This window comes from Oncorhynchus nerka, linkage group LG15, assembly GCF_034236695.1.
Source record: "Oncorhynchus nerka isolate Pitt River linkage group LG15, Oner_Uvic_2.0, whole genome shotgun sequence".
Lineage (NCBI taxonomy): Eukaryota > Metazoa > Chordata > Actinopteri > Salmoniformes > Salmonidae > Oncorhynchus > Oncorhynchus nerka.
In genome coordinates this window covers 105,673,961-105,699,322 of record NC_088410.1, presented here as the reverse complement: position 1 = coordinate 105,699,322, position 25,362 = coordinate 105,673,961, and the positions used below count along the sequence as shown (strand labels likewise).

The 25,362-nt window shown below is 44.1% G+C and overlaps 1 protein-coding gene across 7 annotated transcripts in view; it reads right to left on the bottom strand.

Moving 5' to 3' along the window:
- Positions 1 to 5,807: 5,807 nt before the first annotated feature.
- LOC115118617 (E3 ubiquitin-protein ligase makorin-2-like) overlaps positions 5,808 to 25,362 on the bottom strand; it is a 51,962-nt gene continuing 32,407 nt past the window's right edge. For 2 of the 7 annotated variants that reach the window (XM_065002128.1, XM_065002129.1), the window contains 3 exons: positions 24,934 to 25,044; positions 20,599 to 20,743; positions 5,808 to 7,103 (listed from right to left, as the gene is read on the bottom strand). In XM_065002128.1, coding sequence (XP_064858200.1) covers positions 6,945 to 7,103; positions 20,599 to 20,743; positions 24,934 to 25,044 — 415 coding nt within the window. In that variant the 3' untranslated portion in view covers positions 5,808 to 6,944. Of the gene's footprint in view, positions 7,104 to 10,392; positions 10,477 to 16,803; positions 17,658 to 20,598; positions 20,764 to 24,933; positions 25,045 to 25,362 lie in introns of those variants that run through there. The other 5 variants (XR_010458872.1, XR_010458871.1, XR_010458873.1 and 2 more) reach the window with 5 other exon arrangements.

Below are 25,362 nucleotides of genomic sequence, written 5' to 3'. Positions count from 1 at the left end.
GAGTTGGAGGCGTGCGTGGCCACGCAGTCGTGGGTGAACAGGGAGTACAGGAGAGGGCTCAGAACGCACCCTTGTGGGGCCCCAGTGTTGAGGATCAGCGGGGTGGAGATGTTGTTGCCTACCCTCACCACCTGGGGGCGGCCCGTCAGGAAGTCCAGTACCCAGTTGCACAGGCGGGGTCGAGACCCAGGGTCTCGAGCTTGATGACGAGCTTGGAGGGCACTATGGTGTTAAATGCCGAGCTGTAGTCGATGAACAGCATTCTCACATAGGTATTCCTCTTGTCCAGATGGGTTAGGGCAGTGTGCAGTGTGGTTGAGATTGCATCGTCTGTGGACCTATTTGGGCGGTAAGCAAATTGGAGTGGGTCTAGGGTGTCAGGTAGGGTGGAGGTGATATGGTCCTTGACTAGTCTCTCAAAGCACTTCATGATGACGGAAGTGAGTGCTACGGGGCGGTAGTCGTTTAGCTCAGTTACCTTAGCTTTCTTGGGAACAGGAACAATGGTGGCCCTCTTGAAGCATGTGGGAACAGCAGACTGGTATAGGGATTGATTGAATATGTCCGTAAACACACCGGCCAGCTGGTCTGCGCATGCTCTGAGGGCGCGTCTGGGGATGCCGTCTGGGCCTGCAGCCTTGCGAGGGTTAACACGTTTAAATGTCTTACTCACCTCGGCTGCAGTGAAGGAGAGACCGCATGTTTTCGTTGCAGGCCGTGTCAGTGGCACTGTATTGTCCTCAAAGCGGGCAAAAAAGTTATTTAGTCTGCCTGGGAGCAAGACATCCTGGTCCGTGACTGGGCTGGGTTTCTTCTTGTAGTCCGTGATTGACTGTAGACCCTGCCACTTGCCTCTTGTGTCTGAGCCATTGAATTGAGATTCTACTTTGTCTCTGTACTGACGCTTAGCTTGTTTGATAGCCTTGCGGAGGGAATAGCTGCACTGTTTGTATTCGGTCATGTTACCAGAAGACTATAGCTTGAGTTCAGCCCCCCAGAAGACAAGAGCTAGAGTTCAGCCCTACAGAAGACTATAGCTAGGTTTCAGCCCACAGCAGACTATACCTTGGGTTCAGCCCTATAGAAGCCAATAGCTTGGGTTTGGCCCACAGCAGACTATAGCTTGGGTTCAGCCCTATAGAAGCCTATAGCTTGGGTTCGGCCCAACAGAAGCCTATAGCTTGGGTTCAGCCCAACAGAAACCTATAGCTTGGGTCTCCAAAATTCAACCAAGCAAATTGAGGGCACACAATTCAAATTGTGTACTTCCGGGTTGGAGCGAGCGGTCGCATCCGCACTTCGGTCCGCAGGTAGTATAACTTTTCATTACATTTCATTACATTTCATTATAGTACAACGGTTTGATTTGTCTAATCTTAGCAATTTCTTCTTTGCTAGCCACATAGCCGTCTTTGTATCAAAGATAATTGCGTAATTATCGTATTTCGTCGTCCTAACGTAGTCTACACTGCTATCTGCCCAGCAGCTAGCCAGCTAGCAAACGTCCACCGTCTACCGAATAGCAGCACTGTAGAAACTATTACACTCAACTGAACGACTTGATTAGTGTAGTGTTAGCTAGCTACATAGTTGTCTTTGCTGTCTTCGTATCCAAGATAATTGTGTAGTTTAGAGTGTGTAGTCTTAGAGTGATTATCTTAATTTACCGAGGTTAGCTAGCCAGCTATTTGTCGTCCTTAACGTAGGAGACACTGCTAGCTAGCCAACAGCTAGCCAACGTCTACCGAATAGAACTTCCGCACTCAACAACCCGGTCGCATTCCGCTTCGCTCCACAGGTAGTATCACATTTTCATTTAATTTCATTACAGTACAACGGTTTGATTTGTTTGATCGTAGCTAGCTACATAGCTAGCTACATAGCCGTCTTTGTATCAAAGATAATTGTGTAGTCTAGAGCGATTTTCTAGGTTAGCTAGCCAGCTATTGTCGTTCTTTTAACGCAACGTAACGTAATCAACACTGCTAGCTAGCCAGCTAGCCCCGAATAGCAGCACTGTAGAAACTATTACACTCAACGGAACGACTTGATTAGTGTAGTGTCAACAACGCAGCCACTGCCAGCTAGCCTACAAAGTCAACAACGCAGCCACTGCCAGCTAGCCTACTTCAGCAGTACTGTATCATTTTAATCATTTTAGTCAATAAGATTCTTGCTACGTAAGCTTAACTTTCTGAACATTCGAGACGTGTAGTCCACTTGTCATTCCAATCTCCTTTGCATTAGCGTAGCCTCTTCTGTAGCCTGTCAACTATGTGTCTGTCTATCCCTGTTCTCTCCTCTCTGCACAGACCATACAAACGCTCCACACCGCGTGGCCGCGGCCACCCTAATCTGGTGGTCCCAGCGCGCACGACCCACGTGGAGTTCCAGGTCTCCGGTAGCCTCTGGAACTGCCGATCTGCGGCCAACAAGGCAGAGTTCATCTCAGCCTATGCCTCCCTCCAGTCCCTCGACTTCTTGGCACTGACGGAAACATGGATCACCACAGATAAAACTGCTACTCCTACTGCTCTCTCTTCGTCCGCCCACGTGTTCTCGCACACCCCGAGAGCTTCTGGTCAGCGGGGTGGTGGCACCGGGATCCTCATCTCTCCCAAGTGGTCATTCTCTCTTTCTCCCCTTACCCATCTGTCTATCGCCTCCTTTGAATTCCATGCTGTCACAGTTACCAGCCCTTTCAAGCTTAACATCCTTATCATTTATCGCCCTCCAGGTTCCCTCGGAGAGTTCATCAATGAGCTTGATGCCTTGATAAGCTCCTTTCCTGAGGACGGCTCACCTCTCACAGTTCTGGGCGACTTTAACCTCCCCACGTCTACCTTTGACTCATTCCTCTCTGCCTCCTTCTTTCCACTCCTCTCCTCTTTTGACCTCACCCTCTCACCTTCCCCCTACTCACAAGGCAGGCAATACGCTCGACCTCATCTTTACTAGATGCTGTTCTTCCACTAACCTCATTGCAACTCCCCTCCAAGTCTCCGACCACTACCTTGTATCCTTTTCCCTCTCGCTCTCATCCAACACTTCCCACACTGCCCCTACTCGGATGGTATCGCGCCGTCCCAACCTTCGCTCTCTCTCCCCCGCTACTCTCTCCTCTTCCATCCTATCATCTCTTCCCTCTGCTCAAACCTTCTCCAACCTATCTCCTGATTCTGCCTCCTCAACCCTCCTCTCCTCCCTTTCTGCATCCTTTGACTCTCTATGTCCCCTATCCTCCAGGCCGGCTCGGTCCTCCCCTCCCGCTCCGTGGCTCGACGACTCATTGCGAGCTCACAGAACAGGGCTCCGGGCAGCCGAGCGGAAATGGAGGAAAACTCGCCTCCCTGCGGACCTGGCATCCTTTCACTCCCTCCTCTCTACATTTTCCTCTTCTGTCTCTGCTGCTAAAGCCACTTTCTACCACTCTAAATTCCAAGCATCTGCCTCTAACCCTAGGAAGCTCTTTGCCACCTTCTCCTCCCTCCTGAATCCTCCTCCCCCTCCCCCCTCCTCCCTCTCTGCAGATGACTTCGTCAACCATTTTGAAAAGAAGGTCGACGACATCCGATCCTCATTTGCTAAGTCAAATGACACCGCTGGTTCTGCTCACACTGCCCTACCCTGTGCTCTGACCTCTTTCTCCCCTCTCTCTCCAGATGAAATCTCGCGTCTTGTGACGGCCGGCCGCCCAACAACCTGCCCGCTTGACCCTATCCCCTCCTCTCTTCTCCAGACCATTTCCGGAGACCTTCTCCCTTACCTCACCTCGCTCATCAACTCATCCCTGACCGCTGGCTACGTCCCTTCCGTCTTCAAGAGAGCGAGAGTTGCACCCCTTCTGAAAAAACCTACACTCGATCCCTCCGATGTCAACAACTACAGACCAGTATCCCTTCTTTCTTTTCTCTCCAAAACTCTTGAACGTGCCGTCCTTGGCCAGCTCTCCCGCTATCTCTCTCAGAATGACCTTCTTGATCCAAATCAGTCAGGTTTCAAGACTAGTTATTCAACTGACACTGCTCTTCTCTGTATCACGGAGGCGCTCCGCACTGCTAAAGCTAACTCTCTCTCCTCTGCTCTCATCCTTCTAGACCTATCTGTCTCCTCACCACGTGCTCTCACCACTGGTGTCCCCCAGGGCTCTGTTCTAGGCCCTCTCCTATTCTCGCTATACACCAAGTCACTTGGCTCTGTCATAACCTCACATGGTCTCTCCTATCATTGCTATGCAGACGACACACAATTAATCTTCTCCTTTCCCCCTTCTGATGACCAGGTGGCGAATCGCATCTCTGCATGTCTGGCAGACATATCAGTGTGGATGACGGATCACCACCTCAAGCTGAACCTCGGCAAGACGGAGCTGCTCTTCCTCCCGGGGAAGGACTGCCCGTTCCATGATCTCGCCATCACGGTTGACAACTCCATTGTGTCCTCCTCCCAGAGCGCTAAGAACCTTGGCGTGATCCTGGACAACACCCTGTCGTTCTCAACTAAGATCAAGGCAGTGGCCCGTTCCTGTAGGTTCATGCTCTACAACATCCGCAGAGTACGACCCTGCCTCACACAGGAAGCGGCGCAGGTCCTAATCCAGGCACTTGTCATCTCCCGTCTGGATTACTGCAACTCGCTGTTGGCTGGGCTCCCTGCCTGTGCCATTAAACCCCTACAACTCATCCAGAACGCCGCAGCCCGTCTGGTGTTCAACCTTCCCAAGTTCTCTCACGTCACCCCGCTCCTCCGCTCTCTCCACTGGCTTCCAGTTGAAGCTCGCATCCGCTACAAGACCATGGTGCTTGCCTACGGAGCTGTGAGGGGAACGGCACCTCAGTACCTCCAGGCTCTGATCAGGCCCTACACCCAAACAAGGGCACTGCGTTCATCCACCTCTGGCCTGCTCGCCTCCCTACCACTGAGGAAGTACAGTTCCCGCTCAGCCCAGTCAAAACTGTTCGCTGCTCTGGCCCCCCAATGGTGGAACAAACTCCCTCACGACGCCAGGACAGAGAGTCAATCACCACCTTCCGGAGACACCTGAAACCCCACCTCTTTAAGGAATACCTAGGATAGGATAAAGTAATCCCTCTCACCCCCCTTAAAAGATTTAGATGCACTATTGTAAAGTGGCTGTTCCACTGGATGTCATAAGGTGAATGCACCAATTTGTAAGTCGCTCTGGATAAGAGCGTCTGCTAAATGACTTAAATGTAAATGTAAATGTGAATAACGACACAGCTATGTATAGCCTATTTCACTATGGAAAAGGAGTCACAATTCATGTCATGTTGATAGGACTTTCAGTTTGCTTCCATATAACTGGTTTCACATTCATCTCTAGGGATCATAAGGAAAACTCATGTAAAACAATGAATGTGTATTTACAATCCCCTTCTCCAAAGAGATGACTCATTTACCTAGCTCTTATCAATAGATCTCATCAATTTATAAATTACAGTGCATGGAGAATGCTATTTCTATCAGGAAAAAGGAGATGCTTTTTCCACTTGGAAACGGAAGGTTCGCTCCACCGTATTCATGGTTTCCTCGCGCGTAGGGGGAATTAAGTCAAGGTCAGAATATAGCATTACTATAGCAACACCTTCATTTCTTAGATCTCCACCCAGAACAATTAGCAGGTGAATAGTATGCTATCGTCAAAAACTACGACACACCCACCCACACCATTCCAGCCGTACAACCAGGGTTCTGAACCGCAGGATATAAAGCAGTACTATATTGTCTGGCCTCAATCTATACATTAACCCCTATGTTAAAGGGAGGTGAAATAACACTCATATTACTCTGCTGTCAAACATTTTCTTTATTGAATGAATGGACTGCTGCTATTGAATTTCTTTTTGGAAATAATCATTCAAACTGAAAAGAAATTGGATAAATAAAAGCCAACATAGTGATTCTGATTTCCCATAGAATATACATTAAACACGGTAGTATAATATTATCTAAACACTATAGTTTAATACATTAGATAACTGGTAGGAGCTCATTCCTCTGCACCTCTACAGGCTGACTGATAGATCACCCAGGCTCTGCTTTATTCTCTTACTATAGATGAATGATGTAGGATAATAAGGTCAACATCATTTTATACCATTAAAAGGATAAAGTCACTAAACCTCATAATGTGAGCATCCATCAACACTAAATAGTTCCTATAGAACTAGTTGCAACGTAAATGTAAAAGCCTCTAAATGAACACACCATACCTTCATGGACAACGAGTATGTAACAGACTTGGGGCTCTATTCAATCCGTATTGTGGAAGTTCAGCGTTACAGCAGGATTGAAATTTAAAGCCAACGTTACTGCGTCAGCAGAGACCGCATTCACAGTGAACACTGAATATGTCGGCTCAATCGAAAATGAAAGTAATTCCTATCACTTCAGCAATCCAGCTTGAATAGAGCCCCTGGGTGCATTGATTTGAATTCCACGTTTTGTTTCTTTTAAAAATGTCTATATGTGACCTAACTGTAACACATGTTGTGGCCTGGCTGAGAGGCTGTCTGATCTATCTACACAACCTCAAACTGATTCTATAGATCCAATGAAAAGAAAGTAAAGGCATTTCACTGTACTTGAAAACTATGACATTATGGTTCATTCTATAGATGTCTACCCCATTCATATAAAAAGCCTTCCAGAGATAAATTATCTAAAACATATCCGGAAAATATAGCAGCTTCTCTAACAGAACCATTACAGCTCTATGTACAGATTTACTATGTTATTTTCCACACAAATGTACCATGAGTAAAAATATCATTTAAAAAAAGCCTGAAACCATCAACATGAAAGGCTTACTAGTGAGTACATTTTATTGTCCAGTGTCGTATGTATGTTTGCATTTTGATATGAGCCGTTGGTCAGAGTGCTGGGGCCTGGATAACGGGTAGTTAGGGCCCCAGGTTGAGGGCTCAGGGCTGGGCAGACACTGCACTGCTCTCCTCCCCTCCTGGACCAGACATCTGCATGAAGAGTTCTCTCAGTTCGCTGACCTCATCTTCCTGCGGCTGGGCAACACTGCGCTGCTCGCGCTCCTCGATGAAGTCCCACAGACGGACAGAGTTCAGGAACTACAAGACAACACAGGAGAAATCACACCAACTACTTTAATTTTTGTACCAGTTTAGTATTAGCATCATGTTAGTGTTGTATAGAGGTTCAGTATTAGCAGTGGGCCCCCGAGTAGCGCAGCGGTCCAAGGCAATGTATATCAGTGCTAGAGGCACCACTAAAGACCCTGGTTCGATTTCAGGGTGTATCACAACCGGCCGTGATTGAGGGTCCCATAGGAGGATGCAAAGTTGGCCCAGCGTCGTCCAGGTTAGGGTTTGGCCGGTGTAGGCAGTCATTGTTCTTGACTGACTTGCCTAGTTATATAAAGTTTAAATAAATAAAAATAAAATCATGGTAGTGGCTCAGTATTAGCATCATGGTAGTGTTGTATCAAGGCTCAGTATTAGCATCATGGTAGTGTTGTATCAAGGTTCAGTATTAGCATCATGGTAGTGTTGTATGGAGGTTCAGTATTAGCATCATGGTAGTGTTGTATAGAGGTTCAGTATTAGCATCATGGTAGTGTTGTATAGGGGTTCAGTATTAGCATCATGGTAGTGTTGTATAGAGGCTCAGTATTAGCATCATGGTAGTGTTGTATAGAGGCTCAGTTTTAGCATCATGGTAGTGCTGTATAGAGGTTCAGTATTAGCAATGTTGTGCTGCTATTTTATTGACCTGGCCAAAGCTTTTGATACGGTAGACCATTCTTGTGGGCCGGCTAAGGAGTATTGGTATCCCTGAGTGTCTTTGGCCTGGTTTGCTAACTACCTCTCTCAAAGAGTGCAGTGTGTAAAGTCAGAAAATCTGCAGTCTCAGCCACTGCCTGTCACCAAAGGAGTACCCCAAGGCTCCATCCTAGGCCCCATGCTCTTCTCAATTTACATCAACAACATAGCGCAGGCAGTAGAAAGCTCTCTCATCCATTTATATCCAGATGATACAGTCTTATACTCAGCTGGCCCCTCCCCGGATTTTGGGTTAAATGCTCAACAACAAAGATTTCTTAGTGTCTAACAAGCTGTCTCTACCCTTAACCTTGTTCTGAACACCTTCAAAACAAAGGTCATGTGGTTTGGTAAGAAGAATGCTCGTCTCCCCACAGGTGTGATTACTATGTCTGGGACACATGATTCCATTTCTGTTAGTCACATGTCTGTGGAACATGTTCAGTTTATGTCTCAGTTGTTGAATCTTATGTTCATACAAATATTTACACATGTTAAGTTTGCTGACAATAAACGCAGTTGACAGTGAGAGGAAGTTTATTTTTTTGCCTGTCCCCTGCAGGAGGCATTTTGCCTTTTGGTAGGCCATCATTGTAAATAATAATTTGTTCTTAACTGAGTTACCTAGTTAAATAAATGTTCAATAATTTGTATTTATTTAAATTGCATCATGGTAGTGTTGCATAGAGTTTCAGTATTGTATTGGTCACATACACATGGTTATCAGATGTTAATGGTCACATGGTTAGCAGACGTTATTGGTCACATGGTTATCAGATGTTATTGGTCACATGGTTATCAGATGTTATTGGTCACATACACATGGTTATCAGATGTTAATGGTCACATACACATGGTTAGCAGATATTAATGGTCACATACACATGGTTAGCAGATATTAATGGTCACATACACATGGTTAGCAGATGTTATTGGTCACATGGTTAGCAGATGTTATTGGTCACATACACATGGTTAGCAGACGTTATTGGTCACATGGTTAGCAGATGTTATTGGTCACATGGTTAGCAGATGTTATTGGTCACATGGTTAGCAGATGTTATTGGTCACATGGTTAGCAGATGTTATTGGTCACATGGTTAGCAGATGTTATTGGTCACATACACATGGTTAGCAGACGTTATTGGTCACATGGTTAGCAGATGTTATTGGTCACATGGTTAGCAGATGTTATTGGTCACATGGTTATCAGATGTTATTGGTCACATGGTTATCAGATGTTATTGGTCACATGGTTAGCAGATGTTATTGGTCACATACACATGGTCAGCAGATGTTATTGGTCACATACACATGGTTAGCAGATGTTATTGGTCACATACACATGGTTAGCAGATATTAATGGTCACATACACATGGTTAGCAGATGTTATTGGTCACATACACATGGTCAGCAGATGTTATTGGTCACATACACATGGTCAGCAGATGTTATTGGTCACATACACATGGTTAGCAGATGTTATTGGTCACATGGTTAGCAGATGTTATTGGTCACATGGTTAGCAGATGTTATTGGTCACATGGTTAGCAGATGTTATTGGTCACATGGTTAGCAGATGTTAATGGTCACATGGTTAGCAGATGTTATTGGTCACATACACATGGTCAGCAGATGTTATTGGTCACATACACATGGTTAGCAGATGTTATTGGTCACATGGTTAGCAGATGTTATTGGTCACATGGTTAGCAGATGTTATTGGTCACATGGTTAGCAGATGTTATTGGTCACATGGTTAGCAGATGTTAATGGTCACATGGTTAGCAGATGTTATTGGTCACATACACATGGTCAGCAGATGTTATTGGTCACATACACATGGTTAGCAGATGTTATTGGTCACATACACATGGTTAGCAGATATTAATGGTCACATACACATGGTTAGCAGATGTTATTGGTCACATACACATGGTCAGCAGATGTTATTGGTCACATACACATGGTCAGCAGATGTTATTGGTCACATACACATGGTTAGCAGATGTTATTGGTCACATGGTTAGCAGATGTTATTGGTCACATGGTTATCAGATGTTATTGGTCACATGGTTAGCAGATGTTATTGGTCACATGGTTAGCAGATGTTATTGGTCACATACACATGGTCAGCAGATGTTATTGGTCACATACACATGGTTAGCAGATGTTACTGGTCACATGGTTAGCAGATGTTAATGGTCACATGGTTAGCAGATGTTATTGGTCACATGGTTAGCAGATGTTATTGGTCACATGGTTAGCAGATGTTATTGGTCACATGGTTAGCAGATGTTATTGGTCACATGGTTAGCAGATGTTAATGGTCACATGGTTAGCAGATGTTATTGGTCACATGGTTAGCAGATGTTATTGGTCACATGGTTAGCAGATGTTATTGGTCACATGGTTAGCAGATGTTATTGGTCACATGGTTAGCAGATGTTATTGGTCACATACACATGGTTAGCAGATGTTATTGGTCACATACACATGGTCAGCAGATGTTATTGGTAGGTGTCCTGGAGGGAAGGCAGTTTGCCCTCTGTGATGCATTGTGCAGACCTCACCAACCTCTGGAGAGCCCTGCGGTTGAGGGCGGTGCAGTTGCCGTACCAGGCGGTGATACAGCCCCACAGGTTGCTCTCAGTTGTGCACCTGTAAAAGTTTGTGAAAGTTCTAGATGACACACCAAATTTCTTCAGCCTCCTGAGGTTGGAGAGACGCTGTTGAGCCGTCACCACACTGTCTGTGTTTTTGGACCATTTCAATTTGTCCGTGATATGTACACAGAGGAACTTAAAAAAAAAGTTTCACCTTCTCCACTGCTGTCCCGTTAATGTGGATAGGGGGCTGCTCCCTCTGCTGTTTCCTGAAGTCCACGATCATCTCCTTTGTTTTGTTGACGTTAAATGAGAGGTTGTTTTCCTGACACCACACCCGAGAGCCCTCACCTCCTCCCTGTAGGCGGTCTCGTCAGTTGGTAATCAAGCCAACTACTGTTGTGTTGTCTGCAAACTTGATGATTGAGTTGGAGGCGTGCATGGCAACGCAGTCATGGGTGAACAGGGAGTACAGGAGAGGACGCATCCCTGTGGGGCCCCAGTGTTGAGGATCAGCGAAGTGGAGATGTTGTTTCCTACCTTCAACACCTGGAGGCGGCCCGCCAGGAAGTTCAGGACCGAATTGCACAGGGCGGGGTTGAGACGCAGGGCCTCAAGCTTAAAGATGAGCTTGGAGGGTACCATGGTGTTGAATGCTGAGCTGTAGTCAATTAACAGCATTATAGGTATTATTATTGTCCAGGTAGGATAGATAGGGAAATGTGCAGTGTGATGGCGATTGCATCATCTGTGGACCTATTGGGGTGGTAAGCAAATTGAAGTGGGTCTAGAGTGACCGGTAAGGTGGAGGTGATATGATCCTTGACTCTCAAAGCACTTCATGATGACAGAATTGAGTACTAATTGGCGGTTGTCATTAAGTTGGAGGTAGTCAGTTATCTTTGCCTTCTAGGGTACAGGAACAATGGTGGCCATCTCGAAGTATGTGTGGACAGCGATTGAATATGTCTGTAAACACACCAGCCACCACCGGACTCCGATAGTATATCTCGAGAGAGCCATGTTTCCGTGAATCAGAGGAAGTTACAATCCCCGATGTCTCTCTGGAAAGCAAGCCTTGCCCTAATTTCGTCTAGAGACTGGACATTAGCGAATAATATACTCAGAAGCGGTGGGTGGTTTGCACGCCTCCGAAGTTTGACCTGAAGACTGCTCCCTCTACCTCTTCTCTGGTGACGTTGTTTTGGGTCAGCCTCTGGAATCGGTGCAAATGCCCAGGGTCGTTTGGACAAAGGATCCGCTTCGGGAAAGTCGTATTCCTGGTCGTGGTGCTGGTAAATTGACGTTACTCTGATATCCAATAGTTCTTCACGGCTGTATGTGTTAATACTTAAGATTTATGGGCTAACAATGTAAGAAATAATACATAAATAAACAAAATAATGCAGTTTCCTTAGGACTAGAAGCAAGGCAGCCCCCTGTCGGTGCCATTTGGGATTGAGCGCCATTTGGGATTATCATCATGGTAGTGTTGTACAGAGGTTCAGTATTAGCAATGGGACCATCTCGGAGAAATGACCTAGTGTTTAGAGCATTGGGCCAGTAACCGAAAGGTTGTTGGATCGAAGCCCCGACAAGGTAAAAATCTGTCATTCTGTCCCTGAACAAGGCAGTTAACCCACTGTTCCCCGGTAGGCAGTCATTGTAAATAAGAATTTGTTCTTAACCGACTTGCCGAGTTAAATAAAAATGAAAAGTAGTGGTGATAGTCTTATCAGAGCAGTCATTAACCCATAAAATTGCACCTTTATAATAAAGCCTTCCATGCATCGATCATCACATTTGCAGACTAAGAAAGCCTACTATTACTAATGTGATGATTAGATTGGATAGTCATAATTGAGCCTAATAATATAACTTAATCACTGTTGGCTGAGTAAGTAGTGGTGTAGAGTAGTCCTAGGCTATATCAGGTATAGTGCATTCAGAAAGTATTCAGACCAATTCCCTTTTACCACATTTTGTTACGTTAGTCTTATTCTAAAATGGACCAAATATGTTTTCCCCCCTCAATCTACACACAATAACCCATAATGAAAAAGCGAAAACAGGCTTAGAAATGTATGCAAATATATTCAAAATAAAATAAAATAAACTTATTTAGATAAGTATTAAGACCCTCTGCTATGAGATGAAATTGAGCTCAGGTGCATCTAGTTTCCATTGATCACCCTTGAGATGTTGATGATTTGGAAAGGCACACACCTCTCTATATAAGGTTCCACAGTTAAAGGTTGTTGTGACTATCATTAATGTGATGACATGATATTCATCAAATAATTACCTAACGTTTAATTATTACCTGATTAAACCCGATTAAATTAATAATGTATCATCCCCACCGGGCCTTCACGACTGGACTACCGACGTTATCTGCCCAACTGGCCCCTCTGTCGCGACGTTACCTGAACGCCCATCTGCGGCCCACTAATCGTTAGCTGTCTTATCGACTGCTATCTGAATAGGTCTATCGGACAATTTTTCTTGGGTCACTATAACTATATATCTATTTTGCCAATTGGATTGATCCCCTCTACCACACGGAACCCCACTAATCTACCGACGGAAACGCACGAGGTGGCTAAAAACAGATCTCCATCCTATGTCAGCTTGCTACCGATGGCCCGGCTAGCTGTCTGAATCGCCATGACCCCAACCAACCTCACTACTCACTGGACCCTTATGATCACTCGACTAAGAATGCCTCTCCTTACTGTCAATATGCCTTGTCCATTGCTGTTCTGGTTAGTGTTTATTGGCTTATTTCACTGTAGAGCCTCTAGTCCTGCTCATTATACCTTATCCAACCTTTCAGTTCCACCACCCACACATGCGATTACATCACCTGGTTTCAATGATGTTTCTAGAGACAATAACTCTCTCATCATCACTCAATATCTAGGTTTACCTCCAGTGTATTCACATCCTACCATACCTTTGTCTGTACATTATAACTTACTTGAAGCTATTTAATCGCCCCCAGAAACCTCCTTTTACTCTCCGTTCCAGCCGTTCTAGACAACCAATTCTCATAGCTTTTAGCCGTACCCTTATCCTACTCCTCCTCTGTTCCTCTGGTGATGTAAAGGTTAATCCAGGCCCTGCAGTGCCTAGCTCCACTCCTATTCCCCAGGCTCTCTCTTTTGATGACTTCTGTAACAGTAATAGCCTTGGTTTCATGCATGTTAACATTAGAAGCCTCCTCCCTAACTTTGTTTTATTCAATGCTTTAGCACTCTCTGCCAACCCAGATGTTCTAGCCGTGTCTGAATCCTGGCTTAGGAAGACCACCAAAAATTCTGAAATCTACAACAATTAACTGAAAAGATAGCCTGCAGAGTTCTGTCCTACTATCCAGGCCTGTACCCAAACAATTTGAACTTCTACTTTTAAAAATCCACCTCTCTAAAAACACCGTCTCTCACCGTTGCCGCCTGCTATAGACCACTCTCTGCCCCCAGCTGTGCTCTGGACACCATATGTGAACTGATTGTCCCCCATCCATCTTCAGAGCTCGTGCTGCTAGGCGACCTAAACTGGAACATGCTTAACACCCCAGCCATCCTACAATCTAAATTTGATGCCCTCAATCTCACACAAAAGATCAATGAACCTACCAGGTACTACCCCAAAGCCGTAAACAAGGGCACCCTCATAGATGTCATCCTAACCAACCTGCCCTCCAAATACACCTCTGCTGTTTTCAACCAAGATCTCAGCGATCACTGCCTCATTGCCTGCATCCGTAATGGGTCAGCGGTCAAACAACCTCCACTCATCACTGTCAAACGCTCCCTGAAACACTTCAGCGAGCAGGCCTTTCTAATCGACCTGGCAGGGGTATCCTGGAAGGATATTGATCTCATCCCGTCTTTAGAGGATGCCTGATTTTTATTTTTTAAATGCCTTCCCCACCATCTTAAATGAGCATACCGCATTCAAGAAATTTAGAACCAGGAACAGATATAGCCCGTGGATCTCTCCAGACCTGTGTCATGACGTTGCCCTCTTTGGGTACAGCAAGCCCCATCCCCCTCTCCCTGCCTCCCCCTTGCCTCCTTCAACTAGGCTGCTGTGGTCAGAGAGAGGTCGTACATTCCTGAGGAGAAGACCCTGCCTCATGGCCACACAGTATAAGAGGGGAATTTTCATAGAGAACAAAGGAATTTCTTCCACTTTACAGAACTTGAGGTTGGAACAAATTTCATGTTCCGGAGAAGGTATAAAAGATCGGTGAAGAATCCAGTTACGAACTGGTCCGTTTGGTACAACTTGGGGAAGCTCATGGGAGACGGTGTGGCCACATTACCATAACGCTGTTTATATAATAGCCTCAGATATGAGGTTTACATCTAATTGTCGTAAAAGATGAATGAGTGAGTATGATACTGTTTACACGATTTTACAATGTGATTTTGGACTGTTTAATGAAGGAAACTCCAATTCCCTTTTGAGTTTAACTAAATCAGAGGACCGCCCCTGAGCCCAGTTAGGGTCAGGCATCCTGGGACAGCCCCTTCTCTGCAAATCCGAATAAAACCCAACTTTGAGAAATTATCACCAGAACATGTTTCTCTCAAAGTACAACGGTTGCAGACCACTGAATCTTTTAACCATACCACATGGTTAAACTCTTAGACTATCGATACCGACAGAATAAGAACAAGTCTTTGATATTAATTACTAGTCTGCAGCTAGGAATTCAGTATCATTGAATGTGAAGAACGACAACCGCCGAAACATACATTCTACAACAACATGAATGAATGTCACTCTGAACCATCCACTATAACCACAACAGAGAGAGAGAGACGGACGATTCTACAAAATAAACAAACTTTTCACCAGAGATTAAGACGACACACTGAGCGTAAATATATATATTGATTGCAATTGTTCCCAGGTGAGTGAGCGTTCGTGTGTAAAGGATTAGCATTTCAATTGTTATAATTATCAACTCTGTAGTGACTTCTCAGTTGACCCCCACTCCCCATTTTGTCCACCAAGCAGCGATGCCGGTTTAGCCCACTAGGGCACATTCCCTTATGATTTCTTGTAACCATATTGACTTTGTTTGTTTATGCATTTCTGTGAATTACTTAGTTAGTAATAAATAAATGATTTTAAGACAATTGATGTATGGATGACTCATAGTGAAGACTGGGTTCGTGCAGATAACCAACAATTTACGATGTTTGGAATGAGACTAACGTGAGGTAAAATAAATAATTCATTAATCAGAAGACTATTTGATCAGATATAAAATATCTGAAAAGTTATTTTAGGAAATTATAACTTTGTAATCTGAATATTTTCTTTGGTGCCCTGACTTCCTAGTTAATTACAGTTAAATGATGAATCAGTTTAATCGGTTGCAGTGCGTGGTCATCCTAGTCTGGTATGTTAATTCTTAATTAAAATGCTTTATACCCTCAGGTAGAAAGAGGTGTTTCTGTCTTGCTGGCAGGCTCTCTGGGTTCCCTGGGGCGTAGCTAGTTACGAGGCAAGGTATCACAATTTACTATGATCTGATAGACAACTAAATATATAGTGTCCCGTGTCCATTGTTTTGTCGCGATACGAAACCTTCAGCCCCGCCCCTTGGCCGGCAGCGGGGTGCTAGAGGTGGTTAGCGTCCCGTTCCCTGGATTGGACAGGGCACTATAGATACTTCAGGTTATCTCGGTATAACCAGGACCGCTCGCGTAGCCCTGCCTCTCTTTCTTTGACGATACGTTGTCCGCGTAGAGAGGTCTTTTGCCTTGTCACTCTCAACGCTCTAGCTGGGATGTGTGAACCCCACGTTGATCCTCTAGACTCCTTTTACACCACTAATGGATCCTTGAGTTGTTATTAAGCCTTCTTCCTACTAGTCTCTATATGATTTCCCTCAGGTTGAGTATTTCCCTTCTGTGATGTATCTAGTTTAAAGTGTGAAGACCTTTAGTCAACTTAGTCTCACTACTCTGCCCGTCAGCTATGTATCACTTGGATAATAAAACTTAGATAGATCGATAAGACAATTAATGAATCACTACTGGACACACCTTCCTCCTTGTCTTTTAATGGTAACTCACTTTGTCATAGAGTATTGGTCTCCGTTTCCAGTGTCCCGGTAGAGGGGAGTTGTTATCTCCCGTGCCGTTAACGGTCTTGGGAGGGCGTTTTACTCGAGACAAAATAAGACTACCGTTTATTTTTGAAAACACTCTGTTTTTTGTCTTTTACAATCAAACACACTTCAAAATAAACCATTTGTTACTTGGTTACACACAGCGTTACTCAAAAACACGCAAATGCCTTAATGCTCTACAATGATAACACTTATCTCTAATAAAATATAATATTTCAACTTAATTACCTTTAAAAGATGACAGGGAGACCCACGAGCTCAGGAGTGGTGTTGCAGTCGGTCAGAGATCTTTTAAGAATTTAGTTAGGTAGCGACTCCCCTCTACTGGCTGAGAGGGGTTGAATTGGAGTCGGTGCTTTACTAAATTTAGAGATTCAAGTTTGGACTGGATGAGAGAACCCGCTGGTGATTCCCTGCCCCACTGGAATATCGAAGAGTCTGTGCCACGCGACGAGGGCGAGGTACTGAGCTCAATCGAGAGGTTAAGTTTCTGAGACTTTCTCTGGATGTAATTTGCGTCAGTATACACGCACCAAGGCCGCAGGCGACAGGACAGCTGTTCAATAGTTAAACGGTATATCGGAGAGACACTTCTTAGATCCAACCAGTTAGAATCTTTAAGTAATTTGAGTCAGGTGCCAATTACCCAAAGTCAAATGGTTGTCTAAATGAATTCAGAATTCAAGAAGTCAGCGCCGAAGTATCGGCAGTTTCTCTATATATACCTTTTTATCCCTCACTCGAGGTCACGTGAGTGTCCTCCCCTCTACAAACTTGGAGGACACACAGCTGATTGCCCACACATTAACAACAGTTCATATATGGGCATCCGTTTATGACAGTGCCCTTACTCTTATAACAGTACATATATGGGCATCCGTTTATGACAGTGCCCTTACTCTATCAGCATAGAGTCTAACAGCTGTTCCCATTCAGAGGTGTCACTTGAGGCAGCGGGTGGTTCTTCCTGACACCAGTCTTGTTCAGTAGTTGGTTGGCTTGAGTCATCTTCTGGTGACGTTGCCCAATCCGGTATTTCAGTAGGCGTGGTCATCTCTGTCTCTACAATTGGGCTGTAAACTCTACATAAAGGCACAAAGACATTCTAGTTGCCTATGCTAGAGCATAAAGGAATCATCTGCTGCCTTACAATTTACAAATGGGGGTGAGGTGTCATAAAAACCCCATCCCAATCCATCTCCCCCTCTGTGGGAGAGACAGAGAGTTCTGTAGAGCTGAAACACCGTAACCTGATCCTTTGGATCCTCCCAGGAGAGTCATGACACAGTGCATGCCAGAGCAAAAACCAAGCCATGAGGTCAACGGAATTGTCCGTAGAGCTACGAGAAAGGATTGTGTCGAGGCACAGATCTGGGGAAAGGTACTACATTTTTTGCAGCATTGAAGGTCCCCTAGAACACAGTGACCTTAATCATTCTTAAATGGAAGAAATTTGGAACCACCAAGACTCTTTCTATAGCTGGCCGCCCGGCCAAACTGAGCAATCAGGGAGAAGGGCCTTGCTCAGGGAGGTGACCAAGAACCCGATGGTCACTTTGACAGAGCTCCAGAGTTCCTCTGTGGAGATGGAAGAACCTTCCAGAAGGACAACCATCTCTGCAGCACTCCACCTATCAGGTCTTTATGGTCGAGTGGCCATACGGAAGACACTCCTCAGTAAAAGGCACATAACATCCCTGTTGGAGTTTGCCAAAAGGCACCTAAAGGACTCTCAGACCATGAGAAACAAGATTCTCTGGTCTGATGAATCCAAGATTGTGGCTTCGGGACAAGTCTCTGAATGTCCTTGAGTGACCCAGCCAGAGCCCAGACGTGAACATCTCTGGAGAGACCTGAAATTAGCTGGGTAGCGACACTCCCCACCCAACCTGAGGGAGCTTGAGAAGATCTGCAGAGAAGAATGGGAGAAACTCTCCAAATACAGGTGTGCCAAGCTTGTAGCATCATAGCCAAGGCTGTAATTGCTGCCAAAGGTGCTTCAACAAAGTACTGACTAAAGGGTCTGAGTATTATTGAAAATTATGTAAATGGTCTGAATATTTTCCGAATGCATTGTATGTTGCTTGGCATTTTATAAACACATTTCATGCAATTCTAATTCACTTTATGTACAAAAACACATTTAAGTGGTACTGACCCAACAATGATAAAGAGTCAATATGTGCACTCACCGGGGATAAGGATAAATCGCTCTGCTGTATAGCCAATAAGACAGGCTATACTGTTCAGTCAATTAAGTCTAGAATTTGAATAACTGCAAAAGACAGTGTTTCTCATTCGTCACAGTAATAGCTATTTGCTTTCCAAACTATGATGAAATATTGCGAAATGCCTGGCTGGGCCTCTTTACTGACCGACGTAACTCCAAAAATTGTGGGCCCTTCCGACTGTAGGCAATGCAATTTAAAACAATCCACAGCTTATTCCTTTTAAAGAAGCTAATGATTCTCTGTGGCTAAATCATGGTATAGTAGCCTATTCTGAATTATTACATTTATGTCTGTATGGACAGGAGTCTGATAATTCGGCTACATAATTTCGGCGATTTAATTCAAATGTACTTTAGGGGAAGATGGACAGGCCACCTACAGTATGTCTGTAGTGCACTTGTGACTGAGTTTTCAAAACAAATGGCCACTCGATTGATGCAAATAATCATGATTCTGCCAGGTAGGCATATGCTACTTTGTAGTTACCTTTTAAATTGCCTTTCCTTCTACTCAAAGACTGTTAGGCTATCATTAGTATTGCTAGCAGCTACACAGTGGTAGACATATAGGCCCTACGCACACTGCACACAAACAGAAAGGGACATTCCCATGCGGTTGTTGCCACTTCAGAATGCTGGCTTATTTTTTGGGTCAATTATTAAACATTACTGTTTGAATAAATCATGATAATAAAAAAAGCTAATTGTGAAACAAAAACTAACCATGACCAGGTACATGTTTTCCCTTGGACCCTGGCGAGCAATTAAAATTGTGTCGCACTGCCAAAGAAAAAACGATCACAAACGCAACCGTTTTGGTCTCAGTATCGAACCGAGTGGTGATAGTGTTGTCAGAGCAGAGTATATTGAGTAATGATAGTAGTAGTGAAGTCTAAATCAGGAGTAATGATAGTAGTAGTGAAGTCTAAATCAGAACAGAGTCATTGAGTAATGATAGTAGTAGTGAAGTCTAAATCAGGAGTAATGATAGCAGTAGTGAAGTCTAAATCAGAACAGTCATTGAGTAATGATAGTAGTAGTGAAGACTAAATCAGAACAGAGTCATTGAGTAATGATAGTAGTAGTGAAGTCTAAATCAGGAGTAATGATAGTAGTAGTGAAGTCTAAATCAGGAGTAATGATAGTAGTAGTGAAGTCTAAATCAGGAGTAATGATAGTAGTAGTGAAGTCTAAATCAGAACAGAGTCATTGAGTAATGATAGTAGTAGTGAAGTCTAAATCAGGAGTAATGATAGCAGTAGTGAAGTCTAAATCAGGAGTAATGATAGTAGTAGTGAAGTCTAAATCAGGAGTAATGATAGTAGTAGTGAAGTCTAAATCAGAACAGAGTCATTGAGTAATGATAGTAGTAGTGAAGTCTAAATCAGGAGTAATGATATAGTAGTCTACATCAGAACAAGTCTGAGTAATCAGAACAGAAGTCTAAATTGAGTAATGATAGTAGTAGTGAAGTCTAAATCAGGAGTAATGATAGTAGTAGTGAAGTCTAAATCAGGAGTAATGATAGTAGTAGTGAAGTCTAAATCAGGAGTAATGATAGTAGTAGTGAAGTCTAAATCAGAACAGAGTCATTGAGTAATGATAGTAGTAGTGAAGTCTAAATCAGAACAGAGTCATTGAGTAATGATAGTAGTAGTGAAGTCTAAATCAGAACAGAGTCATTGAGTAATGATAGCAGTAGTGAAGTCTAAATCAGGAGTAATGATAGTAGTAGTGAAGTCTAAATCAGAACAGAGTCATTGAGTAATGATAGTAGTAGTGATGCGTCTTACCCTCACGTTCCCCTCAGAGCCCAGCTGCTTGCGGGGTTTGTCCGGCTCGGCCCGTGTTCCGTCAGGGTAAGCATGCATGTAGAAACACTTCCCTCCAAACGGACAGGTTCCCCGGCCCTGGTCAAAGTATTTACACGCCTTCTTACTGCAAGAGAAAACAGGACACTGGGCAGGGTTAGAGTTAGGGACCAGCACCCTGGTCAAAGTATGTGTATGGCTAACTACAGAAGGAAGACAACAGGACAGGAGAGAACAGGACACTGGGCAGGGTTAGAGTTAGGGACCAGCACCCTGGTCAAAGTATTTACACGCCTTCTTACTACAGATGGAAGACAACAGGACAGGAGAGAACAGGACACGGGGCAGGGTTAGAGTTAGGGACCAGCACCCTGGTCAAAGTATTTGTATGGCTAACTGCAGAAGGAAGACAACAGGACAGGAGAGAACAGGACACTGGGCAGGGTTAGAGTTAGGGACCAGCACCCTGGTCAAAGTATTTACACGCCTTCTTACTACAGATGGAAGACAACAGGACAGGAGAGAACAGGACACGGGGCAGGGTTAGAGTTAGGGACCAGCACCCTGGTCAAAGTATTTGTATGGCTAACTGCAGAAGGAAGACAACAGGACAGGAGAGAACAGGACACTGGGCAGGGTTAGAGTTAGGGACCAGCACCCTGGTCAAAGTATTTACACGCCTTCTTACTACAGATGGAAGACAACAGGACAGGAGAGAACAGGACACGGGGCAGGGTTAGAGTTAGGGACCAGCACCCTGGTCAAAGTATGTGTATGGCTAACTACAGAAGGAAGACAACAGGACAGGAGAGAACAGGACACTGGGCAGGGTTAGAGTTAGGGACCAGCACCCTGGTCAAAGTATTTACACGCCTTCTTACTACAGATGGAAGACAACAGGACAGGAGAGAACAGGACACGGGGCAGGGTTAGAGTTAGGGACCAGCACCCTGGTCAAAGTATTTGTATGGCTAACTACAGAAGGAAGACAACAGGACAGGAGAGAACAGGACACGGGGCAGGGTTAGAGTTAGGGACCAGCACCCTGGTCAAAGTATTTGTATGGCTAACTGCAGAAGGAAGACAACAGGACAGGAGAGAACAGGACACGGGGCAGGGTTAGAGTTAGGGACCAGCACCCTGGTCAAAGTATTTGTATGGCTAACTGCAGAAGGAAGACAACAGGACAGGAGAGAACAGGACACTGGGCAGGGTTAGAGTTAGGGACCAGCACCCTGGTCAAAGTATGTGTATGGCTAACTACAGAAGGAAGACAACAGGACAGGAGAGAACAGGACACGGGGCAGGGTTAGAGTTAGGGACCAGCACCCTGGTCAAAGTATTTGTATGGCTAACTACAGAAGGAAGACAATGACTTTTCAATGATCCAAGACCAGCTCAGTTAATCCCTACCATGACAATGAGTCATCATAAGGCTGCATCACATTCACATGATCCTAGGGGCATTGACAAACACAATTTGTGTGCCCCTAATTGCATGGAATACCTCTGTTTATCCTACAGCTATTGTAAGCAGTAATCATGAGCCTATGAACCAGAGTTACACTGTTAGCACTGAGGCGGTGAGCAATAGTAGGAAGACCACTTTATGCAGCTCACTATCAACTCCAATGTAAATAACATGAGTAAGTCTACCTCTGATAAGCTTCCCAGTAAAACATTAAAAACAATCAAGCAACCCAGAAAAGTGCTAAAAATAACCCATATTAACATATGTAGCCTAAAAAACAAGGTCCATGAAGTCAATAAATTAAAATAAAATTACATTGGTCACATACACATGGTTAGCAGAAGTTATTGCGAGTGTAGTGAAATGCTTGTGCTTCTAGTTCTGACAGTGCAGCAATATCTAACAAGTAATATCTAACAATTCCACAACAAATACCTCATAAACACAAATCTAAGTAAGGAATGGAATAAGAACATATAATATATGGATGAGCAATGTCAGAGCGGCATAGACTAAGCTGCAAATGATAGTATAGAATACAGTATATACAGTGGGGCAAAAAAGTACTTAGTCAGCCACCAATTGTGCAAGTTCTCCCACTTAAAAAGATGAGAGGCCTGTAATTTTCATCATAGGTACACTTCAACTATGACAGACAAAATGAGAAAAAAAATCCAGAAAATCACATTGTAGGATTTTTAATTAATTGATTTGCAAATTATGGTGGTAAATAAGTATTTGGCCAATAACAAAAGTTTATCTCAATACTTTGTTATATACCCTTTGTTAGCAATGACAGGTCAAATGTTTTCTGTAAGTCTTCACAAGGTTTTCACACACTGTTGCTGGTATTTTGGCCCATTCCTCCATGCAGATCTCCTCTAGAGCAGTGATGTTTTGGGGCTGTTGCTGGGCAACACGCACTTTCAACTCCCTCCAAAGATTTTCTATGGGGTTGAGATCTGGAGACTGGCTAGGCCACTCCAGGACCTTGAAATGCTTCTTACGAAGCCACTCCTTCCTTGCCCGGGCGGTGTGTTTGGGATCATTGTTATGCTGAAAGACCCAGCCACGTTTCATCTTCAATGCCCTTGCTGATGGAAGGAGGTTTAGCTGGTATTATGTTGTTCTACTATGAGGTTAGCTGGTATTATGTTGTTCTGAGGTTAGCTGGTATTATGTTGTTCTGAGGTTAGCTGGTATTATTTGGTTCTGAGGTTAGCTGGTATTATGTTGTTCCACCATGAGGTTAGCTGGTATTATTTGGTTCTGAGATTAGCTGGTATTATGTTGTTCCACCATGAGGTTAGCTGGTATTATTTGGTTCTGAGGTTAGCTGGTATTATGTTGTTCCACCATGAGGTTAGCTGGTATTATTTGGTTCTGAGGTTAGCTGGTATTACGTTGTTCCACTATGAGGTTAGCTGGTATCATGTTGTTCTGAGGTTAGCTGGTATTACGTTGTTCCACCATGAGGTTAGCTGGTATTACGTTGTTCTACTATGAGGTTAGCTGGTATTATGTTGTTCCACCATGAGGTTAGCTGGTATTATGTTGTTCTACTATGAGGTTAGCTGGTATTATGTTGTTCTACTATGAGGTTAGCTGGTATTATGTTGTTCCACCATGAGGTTAGCTGGTATTACGTTGTTCTTCTATGAGCAAACAACCACTCCAAGGCTCAGCGAGCGAGTGACGTTTGAAACGCTATTAGCGCACGCTAACTAGCTAGCCATTTCACTTTGGTTACACCAGCCTCATCTCGGGAGTTGATATGCTTGAAGTCATAAACAGCGCAATGCTTGACGCACAACGAAGAGCTGCTGGCAAAACGCACGAAAATGCTGTTTGAATGAATGTTTACGCGCCTGCTTCTGCCTACCACCGCTCAGTCAGATTATACGCACTGCATGACACGCTAGATAATATCTAGTAATATCATCAACTAGTGATTATGATTGATTGATTGTTTTTATAAGATAAGTTTAATGCTAGCTAGCAAGTTACCTTGGCTTACTGCATTCGCGTAACAGGCAGTCTGCTTGTGGAGTGCAACAAGAGGCAGGTGGTTATTGAGTTGGACTAGTTAACTGTAAGGTTGCAAGATTGGATCCCCCGAGCTGACAAGGTGAAAATCTGCCGTTCTGCCCCTGAACAAGGCAGTTAACACACCGTTCCTAGGCCGTCATTGAAAGTAAGAATGTGTTCTTAACTGACTTGCCTAGTTAAATAAAGATTAAATAAAGGTGGGGAAAAAAGAAAAAATAACGGTGTCTAAAAATATCGATTTCCGATTGTTATGAAAGCTTGAAATCGGCCCTAATTAATCGGCCATTCCGATTAATCGGTCGACCTCTAATCCAGATACTGACTGTTAGCACTTGGTGGTCTATAGCAGCTTCCCAGAAGAATGGGCTTTAGGTGAGGCAGATGAACCTGTAGCCATATTACTTCCAACAGTATTTAACATTAGATCGTCTCTAAGCTTTACAGGAATGTGGTTCTGAATATAGACCGCAACACCGCCGTTGGCAGTTCTGTCTTTTCTGTAGATGTTATAGCCATGTATTGCTACCAATGTATCATCAAAGGTGTCATCTAAGTGAGTTTCAGAGATAGTCAGAATATGAATGTGTACCAGTCAAAAGTCCATAATTACTATAGATATAGATATATATATATATATAGATAGATAGATAGATATCAAATCAAATTTATTTATATAGCCCTTCGTACATCAGCTGATATCTCAAAGTGCTGTACAGAAACCCAGCCTAAAACCCCAAACAGCAAACAATGCAGGTGTAAAAGCACCTAGATAGATAGATAGATAAACACACACACACCTGACTCCAGACTTGAAGTCCTCTATCAGTCTGTTCTTCTCATCCTGGTCCTCCACCCAGTAACCACTGGGGATGACAAACTCAGACACCACTCTGCACTCTGGACATGACCTGACCACAGACAGACAGACACACACACACACACACACACACACACACAGTTACCCACAACATTGTATACTATGTCCAGTCATTCTGTGCTACTTCATAACTGCTGAGTACCACAATGCCCCTACAGTGGCATCCTGTTGAAACTCTCTGAAGTGATCAGGGTTACAGGATTAACTGATACAGTATTACTCAGTAATAACAGTGGAGGTTAGACATGCCTTTATATTAGCCCCCTGGTGGTTACTGTGGTAAATCAACTATCACATCCTCACTATTATGTAGAAGCTCCACTACCACAGTATATTAGCAACCATCAAC